A 21513-nucleotide genomic window follows, 5' to 3' on the forward strand; every position below is an offset into this window, starting at 1 on the left:
GCACCTCCACAGACTTTCCTCAGAGGTTCACCAGGAGCAAGAAGGATGGTCGCTTGGGAGCTGGTTTTGGGGTACTTTGAAGGACTGGGGATGGAGGTTGTTTACATTTATATTGATACTGGTCGTGGTACTGTGTGGGTGTTGCATAGGTATTCAATGCTTACCACCTTTGTGTTCACTCATTACTAACTGCATGTGCCCTAAGACTCCGAATTTCGAAGCTGAACGTATGAAAGCTTTGTATGATATCGAAATACGTAATATAATGGGGATAGACATAAATTGACAAGCTGGCTAGATATGTTGAAAAGGGAGGACTGTTAAAATCTGGATTGTGGCGTAAACATTATCGGCGCCATCTTGTCCTTTTCAGATCCAAACGTGCGCGTAAGCAGCAACCATTTTGATTGCCATGGCCTCTCTGCCCACTCCCGATAGCCAGCGTCTCTCCCTCCCCCTCACTCCCCAGCCTCGCAAGCATCCCCGACAGCCCCCGGTCTCTCCTGCTTGGGTCATAAACGCACCTCCAGCGCGACCCTGTCTCCGAGCCACATCCCGTGCTGAACCCCCCTCACTCTTTCATCTCATTCATAGAACAGGCCCTTTTGATAACCTCTTCCTCCCTGCCCGACTGTCCGGCCTGACCCCAGGCCATCACTTAGCTCAACAGATGCAGTTTATTGCCCCCTACAGTAGGACCTCGCCCCACATCAAAGGAGCGGGGATTAATCAATGCCTTCACACCCCTAGATCCGACCGATCGCCCACAATCCTGTTCCCAGCGGAATGTCCAGCTGCGCGATAGCCATCATGCTGAGATTTGGGTGGGGACCTCTACTGTAGATATGTGTGAGAACGGGCCTGAACCAGGGATTCCAAAGATGCCTTTTTGAACTTCAAAGCAATACCACGGATGTCATAAATGTAATAAACTCTAAGGATCGCACTGTCACCAACCATGTGAGAGTGTCTCCCAGGGTATCGACAATAGCTGCTGAATTCTTCAGCTTAATTCATCAAGAACGTTTGTCAATAAAGTTTTGTAATGAACAAAAAAATCCTCTTCTTTTGATTCTTCAATCAAGGTATTTTATTCATACTTGAAATTTTTCATTTATTTCTTTTTCCAATTCATGAAATATATTTTATAATCCGTGAGTATTCCAATGCATTTCGCCCAGCGGGCTTCATCAGGGAAATCTACAGCATGAAAATATATCTATCACCAAACAATATTTACTGGCATGTTACATGATATACAATAAAACTATTTACAAAGACCATCATTTCAAAACATCAATGATTTCTATTTGTTTTGCTGAATTTTTATGACTAAAACGTTCGTTCGGGATTTTACGCAATGGATTGGCGCTTATTGCGGCGTTGGGAAGCAGTGGCTAATTATGATGGTATAAAAAACAAATATGCATTCCTATATGCGTTATCACAGTTCTGCTTGTCAACGGTTCTAAATGGACCTAAGCGTTCTTAACTGCCGCATTGCGTGCTCACTACTTAAGCCTAACGTTAACTGGTTCAAGAAAATTTCTAGCGTGCATACGCATCTACAAGGTGTTAACCAATGTCCGCTCTACCATACTTCTATTTGAATCTTACCCTCAGATTTCGTTCATTCGCGCCTATTCCTCCGTGTTAGATTATCGCACACCGTCTCTCCTCAACCCGGTGGCGTGTGACGCGCTAGCCGGAAATGCATCTATTGGCAGCTTTCAAGCATTTAAAGGGACCTACGCGCTATTATGTGCGTTGAAACAGAGTATCCCTGCTGATTCCCTCCCTCGTTGTAATTCTATCTAGAAACACGATATTCATGCTAATTGTAACACAACTCAATCCCAAATTATAAATTGTAAACTATAAACATGACATTTAAAAAAACCGAGGGGGCATGTGTAAGCACAAATACTACAAGTATTTGTGCTTACACATGCCCCCTCTGTTATAAATTGTAAACTATAAACATGACATTTAAAAAAACAGAGGGGGCATGTGTAAGCACAAATACTACAAGTATTTGTGCTTACACATGCCCCCTCTGTTTTTTTAAATGTCATGTTTATAGTTTACAATTTATAATTTGGGATTGAGTTGTGTTACAATTAGCATGAATATCGTGTTTCTAGATAGAATTATAACGAGGGAGGGAATCAGCAGGGATACTCTGTTTCAACGCACATAATAGCGCGTAGGTCCCTTTAAATGCTTGAAAGCTGCCAATAGATGCATTTCCGGCTAGCGCGTCACACGCCACCGGGTTGAGGAGAGACGGTGTACGATAATCTAACACGGAGGAATAGGCGCGAATGAACAAAATCTGAGGGTAAGATTCAAATAGAAGTATGGTAGAGCGGACATTGGTTAACACCTTGTAGATGCGTATGCACGCTAGAAATTTTCTTGAACCAGTTAACGTTAGGCTTAAGTAGTGAGCACGCAATGCGGCAGTTAAGAACGCTTAGGTCCATTTAGAACCGTTGACAAGCAGAACTGTGATAACGCATATAGGAATGCATATTTGTTTTTTATACCATCATAATTAGCCACTGCTTCCCAACGCCGCTATAAGCGCCAATCCATTGCGTAAAATCCCGAACGAACGTTTTAGTCATAAAAATTCAGCAAAACAAATAGAAATCATTGATGTTTTGAAATGATGGTCTTTGGCAATAATTTGTGAAACATCCCTTACCAGTGAGTTCTATCTGATAGATATGAACAATCATTAACATCAACTCCATTAGAATCATCCACTATTTAACATTGTAAATAGTTTTATTGTATATTATGTAACATGCCAGTAAATATTGTTTGGTGATAGATATATTTTCATGTTGTAGATTTCCCTGATGAAGCCCGCTGGGCGAAATGCATTGGAATACTCACGGATTATAAAATATATTTCATGAATTGGAAAAAGAAATAAATGAAAAATTTCAAGTATGAATAAAATACCTTGATTGAAGAATCAAAAGAAGAGGATTTTTTTGTTCATTACAAAACTTTATTGACAAACGTTCTTGATGAATTAAGCTGAAGAATTCAGCAGCTATTGTCGATACCCTGGGAGACACTCTCACATGGTTGGTGACAGTGCGATCCTTAGAGTTCTTATTTACTCCCGAGCAGGGAATAATCCCAGGAGCACGACATTTACTATATAAAAATCTTTGGTTGAACCGGCAGTGCACAGTTTATATTCTTTAATAAATGTAATAAAGCCATAAACCTGTGTATAAGAGGCCAGGCCTCAGAGATGCGGTTAGAGCACCTCGAGAAGATACCCTGTTGTCTGATTTGACGTGTTCTGCCCCGTCGGAATAAACTCCTGTTTCCTGCCTTCCAGTCTCCAGCGCCTGCCTCTTTATTTGGTAACCGTGAGTTGGGTGAGAGGCGGCTAACGCCGGGCAAACCTTGAAAAGGGGTAATCGACCTGATCTGCCTGACCCCTTTTTCTACAGGGTTCTGGACGTCCTCTCCGGCGGTTGCTTCCGGTTTGTTTTGCAGGCCGCGCCCACGTCCCAACAAAGGCTGCCTGACTTCCGGTTTCGTTGTCATCTGCACTCCTCTCTGTGCCACAATAGCGCAGTGAGGTGAGCACTTAACTTAGGTTGCTTTGAGGGTTTCGTCTTTGAAGTATTGTCTCTGACTGTACATTTTATCAAGATGCTCAAATATGAAGACAAAGCAGAATACACAGAAGCAAGCCTGCACAAAGGCATTGTAGTTCCACAAAAGGTGTGCTGTAATGCAGAGTCGCTCCTCTGTAATTACACTGCCACACCCTGGCCCTCACCTTTTCCCGGCTCTGCTCCCTTGGTAACGTCTCTCGCGCCTCCCCTCTTTGATCTTCGCTGCTTCTTGTCTCGTATCCTCCACTCCTCACTTCCTACCCACTCTCCCAGTCCCGCCCATTTCTTGCGGTTTAAACGCACTGAAAGAGCACCTTGCCACCCCTCTTAGAGCCTGCATGTTCAATTTTTTAAATATATGTATACATTTTTACAGTTTTGTAAGATTAAAACACGTATTTTAAATGTTACATTATTTCCTTCCTTGCGTTATTTTACATGCCACTTCATGCCAATTGAAAGTTGTGTGCAATCAGCATCGAACAGGTAGCAAAAGATTTTGATGAATGTTGTGTGTCGGGTGGGGGGTGAAGATTTCTTTAAATACTGCTTCAGCAACGTGTCGCGCTCACTTGAGAGGCAGAAGGGTTTGCACGTCGCTGTTCCACAGGGTATCTCAGTTTGTACTCAATTCTCTATATCACACTAGCACGTTGATCATTTAATTCTGGCATGCTGCCAAAGCCCTGCGACCTGCGTAGGAGCTGCTGAGTGTGACCACGCCGCAGATGTATGTGACCTCCGCCGCTCCCCATCTCTCATAACATAAACTGACTGACATCCCAGGCACGCTGGATACAGCTGCTCTGCGGTGGTTTCACCCCCAGCAGCTGACACTGGAATAGCTCGGAAAAAAATGCAATTTCATCTGTTCTTTGAGATAACCCACATGGTGTTGTCCTAATACACTGTTGCACATGCCACGAGGGGCAATGAAAAAACAGCACGTATCAAATGTTGCCACTCTAGTGACTGCCTTAACCTAACAGCTCAGCGCCATCAGTATTCAGTGCCTCGAAGCAGAGTCGCACAAGTATTCAGGGCGCTGAACCACAGCTGTTATATTAAGCAAAATAAATATAACTATGCTCCTGAGTGTTATAATCAGACGCTTCTTTGAAACACGCAAACAACAAATCACATGACTCGATTTGCACACCACTGACCAGGGCCGGTCCTAGAACTTCTGGGGCCCTGGGCGAAAGGGAAGATGTGAGGCCCCTCTAATTTGCATGTAAAATCCAGTCGCGGCTAGCACGATTCACGGGTGGGAGGTCTCGCAGGGGTTATTTAAAAAATAAAATAAACTTACCTTCCCAGGTCTCGCGTCATCTCTGCTCCTGACCTGCTCTTTTTCTTTCCTGCCTCTGGCAGGAAAAGGAAGCAGGCAGCCTTCCTCCCCAAAGGCAGCATTGTGGGGGAGGAGCCAAGATGGCCGACGGGACGGACGTGTAGGCTCCCGGCTCCGCGAGCCTTCCACTCCTGCATCGACATCCTACTATTTATCCTGTGCTTATGTTGCGGTGTAACGGCGATTTAAACGCGCTGTTTCCGATCGCGTTCTTCCGAGGTCTCTGCCTGCTGGTTTGACGGAGAACTCGATGTGTTGGCTGTCCTCCATGGCTGCCCCTGGACCCTGTGCCGACCGCCGCCGCTGGGCGCTGCTGTAACGGTGTCGGTGGGACGATCTGGGGAGGCGCTGACGCTTGAGGTGGTGCTGCTGACTGCGGAGGGAGATGGTGTATACCCTTTCCGATGTGGCGAGATTCCCTACGTGGCTGAGGTGTGTACTGGCGAGGCGGGATCCCTTCTCGCATCGCTTCTCTTTGTTCCGCTGCTGACGGGCTGAGCTGACTCCATCTTGGAGCGCCTTCTCTGCCGTGGGTCGCCCTCATCGACTGGAGGCGCAGGGGCTCTCCCTGTGCGCCGCTCTGGATTACGAGCCGTGCTCCTACCGGCGACACGGCCTGATGTTTCCCGGTATCGATGTCGCCCCCCTCCCTCCATTGTCGTCTCATTGACGGGGTGGTGATGGCGCCGGTCTTCCAGGACGAGGAGATGAGTGCCTCCTTGTTCCCTGGGCGTGCTATCCTGCCTGGCCTTGAGCAATATGACGGCCCGACGGCGTCCACTCTAAGCGCGGACCGGTTAGAACTGCAGCGGGTCCTGACTTGCGGCGACATCCTGGCAGCTCTTACCGACTTAAGGGTTACATGGCTGCGATACAACCGAGAGCTGGGTCGGAAGATTGAAGATGCTACATCTGAACTGGGGCGACCGAGGCGCTCCAGCTCCCTGCTGCCTCCAACTACGCCTGGAATGGATACTATGTTTCAGCATGCGTGTACAATGAAGCGGACTGTCCCTGGCAATAATGGGTTGTGTCCATCTATCGACGGAGCTGCTGCTACACTGTCTCCCCCCGCTCCGAGAACTGAGGCTCTGTGGATGCAATCGCTACTATTGCTTCGATTGCCACCTTCCCGGTTGCTGACCCTCCTGGCTGCCTTTGCCTCCGGAGCCTTTTTACTACGACGGTGGAGTGTGTTTCATCCTGTGCTCGAGGGGACGCTCGTCTTTTGGGACACTGGACTTATTGGTAACTGGAGACATTCATCTCATCTTTTTCTGCTTCTTCTTTGTTGGGGGGGCCATCTTGTCTCTTTGTTCTGCCCTCGGTGGGCTCCCAGCGGTGGCTATGTTTGGTGGGCTTTCAACGTTCGGGCCAGGGCTGATGGTGTTCTTCTCGCTGATTTTGTTTGCTTGACTGGCGGAGACCCGGACTGGAACGCTTCCTGATACATTTGAATGCGCTGTTTGTAATGTTTTTTCCCCACTTAAGATTGCAATTGATATGTCCTGTTGTTGATCCTTGTTGGTGGGGTAGAGGTTCTGTGCGGGCTGTGGAGTCCGGGATTAATTGGTTCTGGCCCTCCTCCGGTCTTTCGTGTTCTATGGGAGTTTTAGATTAGGATGCTCTTTCTTACTCTCATATTTTAGGTATTATACTAATTCTTTCTCTTTTTTCTTTTTCTCTCCTTGTTCTATATTTCGGGTTTATTGGGCGACAGACACACTGCTGGGGGGGGGGTAGGCCGTAGCCTCTGCATGCGTGTAGGGTGGGGGGTTGGGGGAGGGGTTTTTAGTTTCTTGGTTTTAGTTTCTATGGTGCCTTGTTTTTTCTTCGTTTTGTTTCTTCTTCTTTATTCTCTTTGGGTCCGTGTTTGGATTGCTAGCGGGCGGGTGGCGGTGGACATTGGCTAGGTTGTTGGTTCTGATACCCCCGCTGCACACACTTTGAGCCGCCATGCCGCCTGGGGGGACTTGACTTTTGGGTTGTTGAACTATATGGTGGATTTATCACTCATGTTCTGTTACACCAGCACGGACTCTGCTTTCTTAGTTTATAGTTTATATTTTCAATTTGAAAACCGAAATGTCGACCTAAATAGTTGCAACGCACAAAATTTAAAATGAACCTTTATCGCTCCTACGACATGGTGTCATGATGATTTACGGTGTAACTTTTCAATGCTCGCTTATGGTAGTAATGTGTTACTGTGTCGCCATATTGCATGCGCTGGTGCTTTAACAGTTTCCGTGGCCGGCCTGGTGGTTGTGGGCCCGTATTTGTCCTTGTATTAATGCACAATAAAGGTTTTCAAACAACAAAAAAAAGGCAGCATTGTGATTGGTTGGGACACCGACCAGCCAGGCGCCTATGGGGAGGCCGTTTTTTCCATGTAGGGTGCATTGGTGTCTACATGGACAAAGGCCAGAGTGTGCATGACTGGTTAGGTCGGTCCCGGAGGGCCGACCAAACAGTCAGGGCCCTTAGCAGGGGGCAAGGCACTCCTCCCCTGCCATAAAGCAGACACGCCTGCCCCCAACCAAACACTTCTGCTTTCTCGCAGTGTGAGTAGCAGAAACATAAAATGGTCGTTTTTGCATTTTATATTTCTGCTTCTCGCTCTGCGAGAAAGCAGTGGGGTGACGCTCCTCCGCCCTAGTGGAGGAGCCGCCCTTGGTAACATCACAAGAGGTGGCATAACAGAAAGTTATACTGCAGGACTATTGATCTTATTTGGCATCTCTGAAGAGACCTAACATGGATAGCAGTAACATTGACAAAAAAATAAATATACAAATTAAATAAGTCCATATATTTTAAAACTGTATTAAATTGATTAAGTGTGTCACATTGGATGGAAAAGCTAGGTGCAGGTCTCACAAAGATGTATATTATTTACTCCTCGTTAACTGATTGTTTCCAGATGAGTGCATGATACAATTTCCAGTTCTGCCTCATAAAGGGGGGGCAATCCTGTGAGGTAATGAGGGGCGGTATCATTCAAAATATAAAATGACACAAGAGAAAACCTCACTCACCATGGATATAATTGCACATTTCAAAAGGCTCCCTTATCTTTATGTGCCATTATTGTGCTACTTTAGGATGACATTAATACCTCGTAATTTGTTTTAACATTAATCCTCTCACCAGTATCCCACACGCACATGCTAAGAGACGTAGGACAATCTTTTTTGTGTGTAGGCTCTTTACTCACCAGAATTATGTTGTGTAAAACACAACGCATATAGTAAAAAACATAAGGCCCAAGGGAGAGAACGACATTTGGACATCGCAGAACAGGATCATGGCTGCAAGGTGTAGGAGAGCAGGCCAGCCATCGTGCAAGCAAGGCAAATTATGACTCCCCACTACCCTCTGGTCACTGACTGAGCAGTAAAATACAGCCATAATTTGGGTGCATTGGACACATGACCCCACAAGACCATGGTCCCATTGCACTTTCTACACTATTGATAGCTATGCCCTTCAGATGTCGCCTCTTGCCCTAAGCATGGGATTCATGAATTTGTGCCTCTCAGCATTGGATGATGACAGTGAGGCCTAGGGGAGGGTGGGCCGCAGTACTGGATCATGCCTGTGCAGTGCAAGGGAGAAGGAACCAGTGACATAGTAATGTTGTCATGGACCGTGATGCAAGAAAGAGCCCTGGTACCACTGCACCTGCTGCACAATTAACTACACCCCCTGAGAGAGGATCCATGGGCCTCATACCCATGTTCCAGTGCTGCTTATGTCATAGGAGGGTGCCTCCTCTTGTGAGTGTCCAACCATGGCTGTGATGCCCATGGGAGGTAGGCCTCGTGCAGGCCTCACGGCTCTGTAAAATGGCTGTGAGGCCCATGAAAGAGGGCTGTAGCACACCAGTGGTGCCATGGTGTAAAGTGAAAGCTTCTCTCACCCTCGTCCACTGGCTGCACAGTACAGTAAAGCATAATATGGGAACATTGCGCTCTTAATATGCCCGAACCTGGTGCCTTGCCACCTGCTGCACTACCGATTGCTATTCCTCTGTTACACAGGGCCAGGGTCCAGCACTGTGTGAAAATTTTAATTGGACCCAGGGGTGGGGTCCCCCTCTCCTGTTACTCTCAGACATGGTGTAGCATTGAGAGGATTAGGATAGACCCAAAGGCCTATCAGCATTGAACTATGGCTATGAGGCCCAGGGGAGAGGGGCCCTCTGCAAGGCCTTTCAGTGCTACACCATGGCTTCAAGATGTGGACCCCCCACCATGAGCCCGAGCTGTAGGGCCCAAAGGAGGGTGGTTCCATCCACTTGCATGCACAAAGTTACGGGCATAAACGCAAACTACAACAAATGGCCAAAAAAAGGCTTAGCACGGGGGAAAGGCCTAGCAGCAAAGGGAGTTAAGGACCTTGAAACCCCCAACAAATCACATTAGCCAGTGCTTGAACATGGGTGATGGAGTCCAAGCTCTAGCCTAAGAATTAGTACTGGGATAGCAGAGCTTAGGCTACAAACTTTTCATAAAATCTTCCCTTTGTATACATTTCAAATAGGCCAATTAAAAATGGGAATATACTCAAGGGCATAAATGGGAATATACTCAAGGGCATAACTTGGGGTAGGCAACATTTTTATTTTATATATTTGCATTCAATGTTTAAAGTGCTTTTCTCTCCATAGATTTGTTAAAAAAAAGTTGTAAAACGTAGCCTAGGGCTTAAACTACTAGACACGGTACTCCTCAAATAGACATAATTTTTCTCAATCAAGTTTTTTCGTAACTACTAATTAAAAGGTAACTTTTTCCCCTCAAAGCTTTGGGGATGCCGCGTAACATTCATGCACAACTGAAATGAGGAGTAGTATGAACTCTCCACCAGTGGAGCCTGCCAAACATTTGCAAAACACTTAACATTTTTAACTGACCTGACACAGCCCCTGGACTGAGAGAGCTCTTTGGAACTCAGAGATTGAAAGATATTTGCTTCTAAATTACAGAAGGTGCTCCTGACCCTGCATGGTGCATGCCCCCCTCATGTGCTAAAACGCCGTCCTTTCTGCCACTGACCAGCATCTCTTTCACAGCTCTTCAGCATCTGAAAGAGTGAGAGTTGCTTGTCTTTCTAAATCATTACAACTGTCAGGCCCCAAAATGCATGCTAAGTGGCACTGGGGTGGGAAGTGGACAGCATCCCCAATCAGGGTCGGATTGGGATTGCAATTAGGCCCAGGCAGTCCCTAAAAAGTGGCCCACATTTGCTGGTTGTGCTCTTTCAGAAATCATTTGATTAGTCTCATTGGACTCTTTTTTAGAGAAATGTTTGGTAACCTAAGCACTTTAAAGCCTCTAGAATTAGTAAGATTGGTGAAAACTAGAAGCACTGCATTTAGACCAGGCTAGGTGAAAAAAAATGGCACACGGGCCACACCTGATTTGGCTAGGGTTACCACCTGGCTGATTTTTTTACTTACATGACCTGTATTTTAATATCCTGGCCGGTGTGAAAATTAAGAAAAATGCGGAAGTCTCTATTTTTTTCTCTGATCAGTATGTAAACAGTCAAAGTAAGTTGAAAGCACTTTAAAATATGTTCCTAAGCTGCTTTACATAACTATGACTAATAGTTAAACTAAAGAAAGACAGATAAGACATGTTAAAAATAATATGGATATTTATATATAAATAGTGCTCTCTAATTATCATGCTCTGGCCGTTGCAGAATCTTATAACATAAATAAGTTGGCGTTTTATTTTCTCTTTGCTTTGAACGCTTTGCAGCATTCTCTTCATAGACAGTTTCTGTTCCTACACTGTCTCATGCAAAAACCAGTTAATTTTACTCAGAGGCAACAAACATACAAAGTAAAGAACAAGCATTCCGACTTTTTGTTCACGTTTTATTTTTGTTAAAATACATAGTTAGAGAATAGCAAAGGCCAGTGAGGATAATGCATGGAGTGCTATGTGTCAGGTCTATATGCAAATCTACATACGGTGCTATATGCATACATCGACACATTGAGCGCAAAACAAGCTCAAGCAAACTCAAGGCAAGTGAAAACTATGGCTAGGGGATTAAACTCCTTGTTGTTGCAGTGTGAGCCGATCAGACAGTTAGTGTGCATTAAAATAGCTGGAATTAAGTAAAACAAATGGCTTTTTTGCGATCGGTCCGTGATTTTTATAGTTTACATAAGGTGAACTCGGTGCTAGGCCATTGGGGTGATTTACATGGGCAATAGTTACACTGCACAAGATCAAATGTATTTTTACTTTAATCTTTGGTGAGATTAAGTGATTTGCCCAGAATGACAGGATGTTGAGCTGATGCTGGGACTAGAACCTGATCTCCAGCAGCTTAGGACACAACACCGCATCCTCTCTAGTTTAATAAAAGCCTTACAAAGGTTATCTCACTGCGAGGCCCATGTAAATACACCCACACCCTCCAGGAAGGCCTATCATAGTTCCCTCCTTCCCCAGCCCTCCATTTCCTCAGGCTGATGACTTCGCAGGGGAGGGGGTCAAGAAAAAAAGACACAGCTACTGCTGCTACCGTGGAGGCTAAGGTGTCAATTGCCCATAGCCAAAAACCTGCTCCCTCAGTGACGCCCCTGCATACTCCCACCTTCCCCCAGCCACCATTGCCTGGCAGGGGAGCGGTCTGGGGCAAGACACTTCTTTGCGGGCCCCATTGGGGGGCTGAGGGGAGAATTACACAACACTTAGAGCAACACCTGGCCACAATTAAGGCAGATTGCCACACTGAACACCTTCGCCCCGCACACCATAGCCAGAAGTGTGATGGCCTGGGAGGCAGGAATGAAGCTGAGGCCCTTTAACAAACGGCCCACATGTCACACCTTTCAGCACTGCTTGCCTTCGCAACCCGACCCTGTCCCCAATTAAAGGTCAAAGCTGCAAATGCAGACGGGCCTCGCACTACATGTGGGCTGCACAGCCTTGGGGAAAAGGGCCCCCCTCCCTGGGGGTTAACAGCCATTGACCAGTGCTGCGAGGCACAGGGGAGGGGGCCTCTTCTCCCATTCTTACACATGCTTGCCAAGCCCAGAGGAGAGGCAGCCCTTCCCTGGGCCACGCAGTGCTCACCAAAGGCACGAGGCTGGTGGGGAAACACTTTTGCGAGGCCCCCTGTTGATGGGCTGAGCTCGGGGCCCTGGGCAGCCGCCCATGCTGCCCATGCCTAGCGCCGGCCCTGCCACTGACAATAAGTACACACGTGTTCAGGTTGGCTGTTAAAATGTTTGTAAGTGATGAATAATGACAATGCTTTTAATTTAAGTGTTTAGAAAACCTGCAAGCGATGTTAACGCATCACTTGTTTTCCATGTGAACTTCCGACTGGCTGTAGAAAATACTTTCGGTTTCACAGTATCCTCTGACAATGCGAATGTAAAGGATGTCTTTCGATCCCAGATTACTTTTCCGAATGGCGCTGGGGAAGGACACCTGTTAACCCTTAGAAGAGAAGCCTGCAGCTCTGTGTAAGTCAGTTCCAAAGTTTTCAGGTGCAAAGTGTTGTGCTCTCTTGTAGAACACAACCCTCAGGCAAGTACGATGATGCGCCCGCTAGTTCTGCAGCAAACGACAACCTCGATTGGGGTGCCCTTCCTACACCTAGGAACTGGTGCCCAGGGCCGGCTTTAGAGCTGGTGGCGCCCAGTGCGATAATGTTTGTTGGTGCCCCCAATGGCCAGCTCCGCCACAGATTCCTTCACCACCACCCTTCAACAGTCCCCAAGTCTCCATAACCACTCTTGCTCAGATGCATATATAGCACTCTCTCTCAGATGCATATATAGTGCCACTCATTCCAGTGTGGGGTCATCACACACACATTACACTTAGACAATCAATCATATGTGTATAACTCAGCATATTGGAAATGTTACAGAAGACAGAGGAATATTTTTTTTTAGAAATTGCCATATAAAATTACAATGCATTTTATTTATGTTTTACAAAAGAAAAACAAAACAAAAAATATGCTATTTACATCGTCAATAAATCAAAATAATGTCAGTGCGAGACCTATTGCATTGTAAATGCTTGTTATTTTAGCTTCCGTTTTAAGCCACACAACTAATGACAAAAGCCACACCTTTGGAAAAGGACACCTAGTTACGGTTTTGTAGACACGTCTCTTTACCAGACACCCGCACTCCCTTTCATCCAACTTAAGTACTAGGTAGGCATGTAGCATGTCTATAAACCTAATTTCTACCGCTTGCTGTCAGGAAGTCGCGTTCTGACAATACCATGGGCGTGGCCATTATTAGGAAGTGTTAAGAACCATGCAGGAGCTAATTTATTAAGCGTAAGTTCTTTATTGTAATGACCAACACAGGCTCCAAGAGCGGAGCGTAAACTGAACTGAACCTGCTGCCTCAAGTCACCAGCTGTAACTGTCAAAGCCTAATGACAGCTGGTGATGAAAACCACTACGGTGTCCTTGCAGGGACAACAGGAGATAACACGCTACAGTGTCCCTAAGTGGACACAGGGCAAACATAACACATCCTCCCCCGTTGAGAGTGGTGAGGGAGGAATGTAAACAAAACAACAACAATACTGTTTGGAGAGAAGCATAGGCTTAGTCACACACGTAGTCGCTGAGCTTCGCCGGGGGTAGCACCCTTCTACCACACCTGCTAGTGGTACCCTGTGGTAGCAGATTTCGTACAGGGGTTGCAGGCAATAACCTCGCTGCTCTGCAAGTTCCAGCGTTGGTGGAAAGGGCAGGTGCATTGTTGGTTGAGGCAGGCTCCATAGCGCTCTGTGTCCCAACTCCAGAGTTGTCAGGACCGAGGTCAGACTCGCAGTCTGATGAGTCTGATAGGGCCATGTTATGTTTGGATGTGTGCGTCTGTTCACTGCTCAGTTCCTGCATCTCTGGCGTGATGACTTCATGAGTTTGTGATGGCCTGTACACAGATAGGGCAGAGAAATGCCACACCCTTCCATCGCTCAACAAGGCTGAATTACAGTACACCTCATTGACTGTAAGGGGCGCAGAGTATTTGTCCTGCCCCTTTCCTATGTGGCCGCTCCTCTTCACCTTTACCATGTCCCCAGCCGATATCTGCACTGGTTTACAGTTGTGTTTCACATCATACCGGGTCTTGGCGTTGTGTTAAACTTCTTCTGTTCTTTTCCTGACTTGTTCTGCTGTCCAGTGCACTTCCTTTGCTGCTGATGTCCACCCTACATTATCTTTGGTAAGGGGCGTCCTTCCTCGCATAAGTGCAAATGGACTATGGCCAATGGAGTCACATGGTGTGATTCTGTAGGCCCACAAGGTCTTAAGGATTTCTCTTTCCCAACTTAGTCTGTTACTGTACGCTAGCTGTATAATACCCTTGAGGACCCTATTGAACCGTTCCACTGCGCCATTGCCCGACGGGTGGTACACAGATGTAGTTTTGTGTTTTATCTGATTTCTCAAAACATATGCTTGGAAGGCATCTGATATAAACTGTGGGCCGTTGTCACTAATAATTTCTTTCGGCAAGCCTTCACGTATGAATACGCCATCCAAGAATTCCACCACAGTTTTGGAATCTGCCCTGGTAGTAAATTTGAGTTCAGGCCATTTTGTAAAATGATCAATGATTACAATTATGTACCATTGTTCTCCCAGGTCTTGTATGGGTCCCATTATGTCTACCACTACTCTTTCCCAAGGCATTGCAGGGCATTTAATGGGATGGAGGGGTGGTCTGAGGGTCACATGGCTCTTGTCAGATTGTTGGCACATACCACAATCTCTTACCATCCTTTCTACGTCAATACTTACTCCTGGCCACCAGTAGTTCTCCTTCACCCTTTTTTTACTCTTCACTATGCCTAAATGTCCTTCATGGCATAGCTGCAAAATTCTTTTTCTCATGTTGATTGGGGGAATTACTCTTCCTCCTCTCATCAGTAACCCATTCTCATGCGAAAGTTAATTTCTTACTTCGTAAAAATGTCTCAAAGTTTCGCTCATGTTCTTCTTGCTGATCCATCCTTCTTTCTGCATCTTGATCACATTTTGCATGTCATTGTCCCTTTCTTGTTCAATTAGCCACTCCTCTTTTGAAATTCCCTGGAGACATTCTTCTAAGGTGGCTATGCAACATTCTTCGTTCTCACTTGTTGCTTCTGTTTCTGCTTTCTCCACTGGCATTCTGCTCAGATAATCGGCTACAATGTTTCTCACACCTGGAACATAGTGGACTTCATAGTTGTAATCGAAAAGGCGCATGGACAACCGCGCTAGTCTCGGCAATGCATTGTACAGTCCTTTTGTAGTGAACACTTTGGTGAGGGGTTTATGGTCGGTGCAAAGAGTGACTTTGTTTCCCCATACAAAGTTCCTAAAGTGATCTAGTGCCCATACACACGCTAGTGACTCCCGTTCGATGACGGAGAATTTTTCCTCTGATGGTGTCAAGGATCGCGATGCAAATGCGATCGTACATTCTTTCCCTTTGTTGTCTTTCTGTGTCAGCACCGCTCCGAGTCCGTTTGCACTTGCATCCGTGGTGATGGTATTGTTAAGTGAAGGGTCAAATCCTTGCAAAGGCATTGAGCTGCTCAATTCTTTTTTTAGCTTCTCAAATGCTTGTTGGCAGGTTTCGTCCCATTCAAATTTGATTCTCATTTTTATTAGTTGCCGAAGATCATAAGTTTTGCTAGAAAAATTCCTTATAAATTTTGCATAAAATTCCACCAGTCCCAGGAATGATCTCATCTTCTCTTTATTTTTGGGTACTGCTGAGTTCTTGATGGCATCAAGTAGGTCCTTCTTTGGGCTAATCCCATTGCCATTGATTTCGTGTCCCAGGTAACTCACAGAATCTTGAGCAAATTTGCATTTGTTGTACTCTGCAGTAAGTCCCTTTGCCTCCAAGACTTCCAATACCTGTTTCACTTTCCCATCGTGTTCATCTTTGGTTTTTCTCATCACAAGGATGTCGTCTTGGAATATCAAGATGTTGGAAATTCCCTTGAAAATTTCACTCATGAGTCTTTGAAACATCGCTGCTGCGGAAGCTAATCCAAAGGGGACCCTTGTAAATTGGAAGCACCCAAAGGGTGTGATGAATGCAGTGAGGTTTTTGCTGCTGCGATGTAGTGGCACCTGGTGTTACGCTGATTTCAAGTCTATGGTTGTAAACCATTTTACCCCCTTTGTATTGCCAACATTTCACCTATCTTGGGAAGTGGAAATTGTTCTACAATAATGTTTTTATTCAGGTCGCGAAGATCCATGCATAGCCTGATCTTTCCATTTGGACGTTTGGCTACGACCAAGGGTACAGCCCACTCACTGGCTTCCACCTGTTCTATGATTCCTTCCTTAAGTAGTTTTTCCAATTGAGACTTGACCTCATCCTTGACTGCAAACGGGAGGTTCCTTGGTTTGTGCACTACGGGTATAGCTTGTGGTTTAACCCTGATTCAGTGCTGGTATCCTTTTAGAGCTCCAATTTTTCCATTGAATACCTTGGGGTACTTATCCAACACACTCTTGCTGTAGTCATCTATTCCTTGTACTACTTGTACAGGGTCTTCCTGGTTTGGGTCAAGGATGATGCCCAAATCGCCCTGATCCATCCATCCCAGCACGGATGGTCCTACAGCTGCTACATACAGTTTTCCATCTGATTCTCTACCTTTGAAGTTGAATTTAAGCCTTCTTACTCCACAAACTTTTATGGATTCTCCATTAAATGATTTTATAGCTATGTCACCTTTATCTAGGTGGTCTCCAATTTGTGGTGAGAATTTTTCTTCACATACTTTTTTATTTATGATTGTGTAGGGTGAGCCCGAATCAGCTACAATGCTGATACCTACACCACCTATCGTCATTTCACAAACTGGCTTCTTTTTCCTCTTTGATTTATTAGAGATGACCTCGTTCACCTGTTCTTCTTCTATACTGAGGACACACAAGCTATCATCCTCCTCATCTGAAGTGTTTTGTTGGTAGTTACCTATATCGTTGACATATTTGACGGAACGCGTGTTCCTTCTCCTGCATGCTTTTTGGAAATGTCCTACTACTCCGCAGTACGTACATTTCACTCCTCTGGCGGGGCATTTCTTGTCATCTGCCCAGTGTGATATGTCGCCACATCTATAGCAACGTCTCTTATCACTGTCTCTTTGTTTGTTGTAAACTGGTTTGAATGATCTGTTGCCCCAAGCTTGTTTTGATGTGCGTTTATCTTGCATTACTACATTTTCTAGCAATGTCTATTATATTTTGAAGCGGGTACTCTCCTTTAGCCCACAAATTGTCTTGTATATTTGCATTAGAACCTTGCATTACAATTTGGTCCCTGATGAGCTCGTCATATAAGTCGCCAAATCTACAGTTCAATGCTAAGTTTTTGAGTGCTGACACATAGTCATCTACCAATTCCTCTTTTCCCTGTTTTCTGTGGAAGAACTTATATCTGTCCACTCCCACGCATACATTTGGCTTGTAATACCTATTGAGATCATCTATAGCATTTTTGTATAAGTCATTCTAACCTTCTCCTCTTGTTTTTTATTGATGTTGTTATATACTTTTATTCCACCAGCACCGAGGCAATGCAATAGAAGTTTGTATTTTTTCTTTGAATTGAATTCGTCGTCCTCCTCAAACTGTGAAATATAATTTTCAAAATACTCCCTCCACTCTTCCCATTTTAACACGGGGTTCATCTTTGCCAGGTAGGAATGTCTGTGGAGGGGACAAGTTCCACAAATAACCTGATGCCATTTTGCTTTCCTTTTTCTTTTTAAACTGGTTAAATAAACTGGCAAATGTTAACGTCTAAATTATGTTTTTCCCCTCTTTGTTTTTCTTTTTTTAATGCTTAAACACACCCTTTCTCTCTAATTATTTTAGCTTGTTCACTTTGACATATATTTATACTCCACTTTCTTCTAGTGTCCAAATCCTTTTATTTTTTTTAAAATGTTAATTTCCTCTTACTAAGGTGTCATTTGGGGATAATTAATTGCTATATGAAGTGTCAGTTGCTCTCCCGTTTTGTCTGTCACGTTTATTTATTCTCTTTCCCCAAAAATTTTGGGCACTGTTCTGTATGTAATTATACACACAGTCTCCGTTTTTTTTATATATTAACCTACTTGCGCGATTTTTTCGAGTGTAGTTTCATTCCTTCTGCTTCTTTTTCGCGCGTTGCCCCGATGACTGTAATTGACCTTTGTTTACTTTTTTTCTGTCTCTCAAAATGGTGGCACGTTTTGCGTGTAGCGTCATACAATAAGCTGGACCGCTAACTATCCTCTTTGTATTTTGTCCGACTTCCTGGCGTTGCGCGTCACGACGTGCATTCCTTTCGTCGATGACGCTGTGATCAGCTGGCAGTGGAGGATGCCGTTGAACTGTCACACGTTTGTGAGGTGATTTCTTATCGTCGTTTTATTCTTCCCATATGGCTTGCAACTGTTGAAACTTTCCACATGAGTTTCTCCACATCACTCTTTCACAGTTATTTTGCGCGTAGTTTTATTTCATTACATTTTTTTCCCCAGACTCTTTCATTCTTCTCAACTGCGCTTCATATGCATTCCCTCAACAGGTTCCTTACTTGTTTGTATGCTTCACCGTATTTTAAGATTCTTGTCTTTACTTCTCTTTAGTTTATTCCCCATTTTTTTCCTTTCCTTATTTTCCTTCCTTCGTGCTTATCTTCACCGTTTCCTTTTTAAATCATTTTTCATGGTGGGTTCCGGTGTTGGTCCTCGTCGCCATTGTTAAGAACCACGCAGGAGTTAATTTATTAAGTGTATGTTCTTTATTGTAATGACCAACACAGGCTCAAAGAGCGGAGCGTAAACTGGACCTGCGGCCTCACGTCACCAGCTGTAACTGTCAAAGCCTAATGACAGCTGGTGATGAAAACCACTACGGTGTCCTCGCAGGGACAACAGGAGATAACACGCTACGGTGTCCCTAAGTGGACACAGGGCAAACATAACAGGAAGCAAGACGATTGGCATAGCCTATTCTTCTTTTTCAATGAAACTCCGCGACCCGTGCTGACACTGCCCTTCTCTACACTTTGTTTACTAATATACGCCCATTCCAATCGAATCGAACCAATGGAGGGTCAGTTCGACGGCAGCAGGCAAGTACCCGAACTACGCAGGCGCACAAACCTCGAGCGTCAAAACTAACGCGTCTCTGTCAAATGACGTAATCTGACGTCGCCAGTCGAGTCCCATTCAATGTAGAAGGGGTTATTCACTGTGAACAGAGAAGCTTGCAACGGATTCCGGAGACTCGCCATGGCGGCCAGCCTGCCGGTGCCGGACACAGACTTGTACGCACTCTTGGGGCTGAGCCCCGAGGCTGGCCACAAGGACATCAAGAAAGCCTACCGACAGAAGGCGTTAACATGTCACCCGGACAAGCACCCCGACAACCCGCGCGCAGCGGAGCGCTTCCACCAGCTCTCGCAGGCGCTGGCCGTGCTCACCGATGCCGCGGCACGGGCAGCCTACGACCGGGTGCGGAAGGCGCGGGAGGCCGCAGCCCGGCGCACCCAGCGACTGGACGACCGCCGCAAGAAAGTGAAGCTCGACCTTGAGGCACGGGAGCGAGAGGCTCAGACCCGGCTGAGCGAGGAAGAGGAGCGGCGTATCACCCGCGACCTGGAGCAGGAGGTGCGGCGGCTGCGGGAAGAGGGCTCCCGGCAGCTAGAGGAGCAGCAGCGGCTGGTGCGGGAGCAGATCCTGCGGGAAGGGGTCGGAGGTAGGCATGTCGGTGGAATCCCGGGGCAGGAGCCTGTGAGTGCCAAGGAATCGGGGGGACCATCGGCCAGGCTCAAGCTGAAATGGAAATGCCGTAAGGGAGACACAGACGGTGGCGGCTACACCCACGAGGCGCTGCTGGCCCTCCTGCAAAAATACGGCCCGGTGCTCACCGTGGTTATGTCGACTAAAAAGCGCGGGCGCGCCGTTGTGGAGTTCGAGGAGCTGCGCGCAGCCGAGCTGGCGGTCAAGAACGAGGTGGGACTGGTGGAGAACCCCCTGACGGTGTCTTGGCTGGACGGACCGCCGCCTCAGCCCCCCGCGAACCAAACCCGACCCGAGGATAGAGCACCTCCACCGGGCGCTGCCCGCTCCGAGCGAGACTACGAGAGCCTGGTGATGATGAGGATGCGACAGGCGGCCGAGAGGCAGCAGCTCATCGAGAAGATGCGACAGGAAGACGAAGAGGAGGGCGATACGTAGCGCCTGTCTGCACTGAGATACACAAACTGCCTCCGCCCTGGACACGTTTAATATTTTACTTTTTTCTACAGTTAATATAAATTAACAAATGAGCATGTTGTACGACAGACTGAATTTGACATGACGTACGATATTCCAGCCGATAAGAACCACTCTTTATTACAAAATAAATCCGGCTTTTTAGAAAGTGTTTTTATTGTCTTGTCTTCTACCACCATCCTTTGTTGGTAGACCAGAAATTCGTTGATCGTGGCAATTCGATAATCCAAAATTAGTGTTAAAGTAGTTGCTATAAACAGTCCACCTGTCATGCAGTTTTCGAAGTAATTCTGCACCGTCCAACTCTTCATTTATCACCACCTTTCGTGTATAAAAATTAACATATTCAATCATAATATGATGTGTTACACAGTCACATTTAAACTGCACACAGTACTGGCATGTGATGATGCAGCGTGCCTTCAGTATAAGATGTCGATCATAGATTGGGGTCAGGCATTTTGTGGTGATACGTTTGCACCTTGTCTTCTAATCTTTTTAGGTTGGATGTCAGTGACCGATTTGGTAAACTGTATGTGTATGAATTTTGGTGACAAGGAGGAATAGTCGAAGTACTTTATCGGGTGCTTCTATATATCTTAGATTGTTAATTAGCCCATTGAATAATATTGAAGGTAATATAAACGTGGTGTTGTTGGCTATATGGCTTGTGTATGCTGTGTCGGACATGGTAGACCTGTGAAGATGTTAGTTGTAATGAAGAATGTCCACACATTGCGGTACGCCCACGAGGCTTTTCCATTTTTAAAATTCTGTCTGTTAGTATCGCCTTATACACCTTCAACAGGAGCTCCAAGAACTAACAGTTCAGCCCATCAAGTGACATACTCTGATACTGCAAGAAAAATGCAGAGCTCAGAACACTGACGGTATTCATTACACATTTTGCACACTGGCGCTCTTACAACTCTTTTTTTTTTTTTTTTAATATTTTTATTCAAAAATTTTTTACAACATTTATTCGCCTAACTCCTCCCCCCCCCCCCCCTGCACAGGACATGAAAAAAACAACAAAAAAAATAATAAAAAAATACAATCAGATTTCCACAACATTTCTATATCTCAGGTTACAATAATTAAACCTGGCAAATTGTACTAGGTAAGCTAGAGCGTCAATCAAAACAGCTGGAAAGAACCCATAAAGGGCAAACATCTAAACATAGCACCATGGATGCAGCTTGATTAATATTCC

At 45.7% G+C, this 21513-nt stretch overlaps 1 protein-coding gene across 1 annotated transcript; it reads left to right on the forward strand.

Moving 5' to 3' along the window:
• Window positions 1–19203: 19203 nt before the first annotated feature.
• DNAJC17 (DnaJ heat shock protein family (Hsp40) member C17) lies at window positions 19204–20451 on the forward strand. Its single transcript, XM_078649511.1, has one exon. The coding sequence runs from the start codon at window positions 19314–19316 to the stop codon at window positions 20259–20261; it is 948 nt and encodes a 315-aa protein (XP_078505637.1). The 5' UTR covers window positions 19204–19313; the 3' UTR covers window positions 20262–20451.
• Window positions 20452–21513: the final 1062 nt, after the last annotated feature.

This window comes from Lissotriton helveticus, chromosome 6 (genome assembly GCF_964261635.1).
Source record: "Lissotriton helveticus chromosome 6, aLisHel1.1, whole genome shotgun sequence".
Taxonomy (NCBI): Eukaryota; Metazoa; Chordata; class Amphibia; order Caudata; family Salamandridae; genus Lissotriton; species Lissotriton helveticus.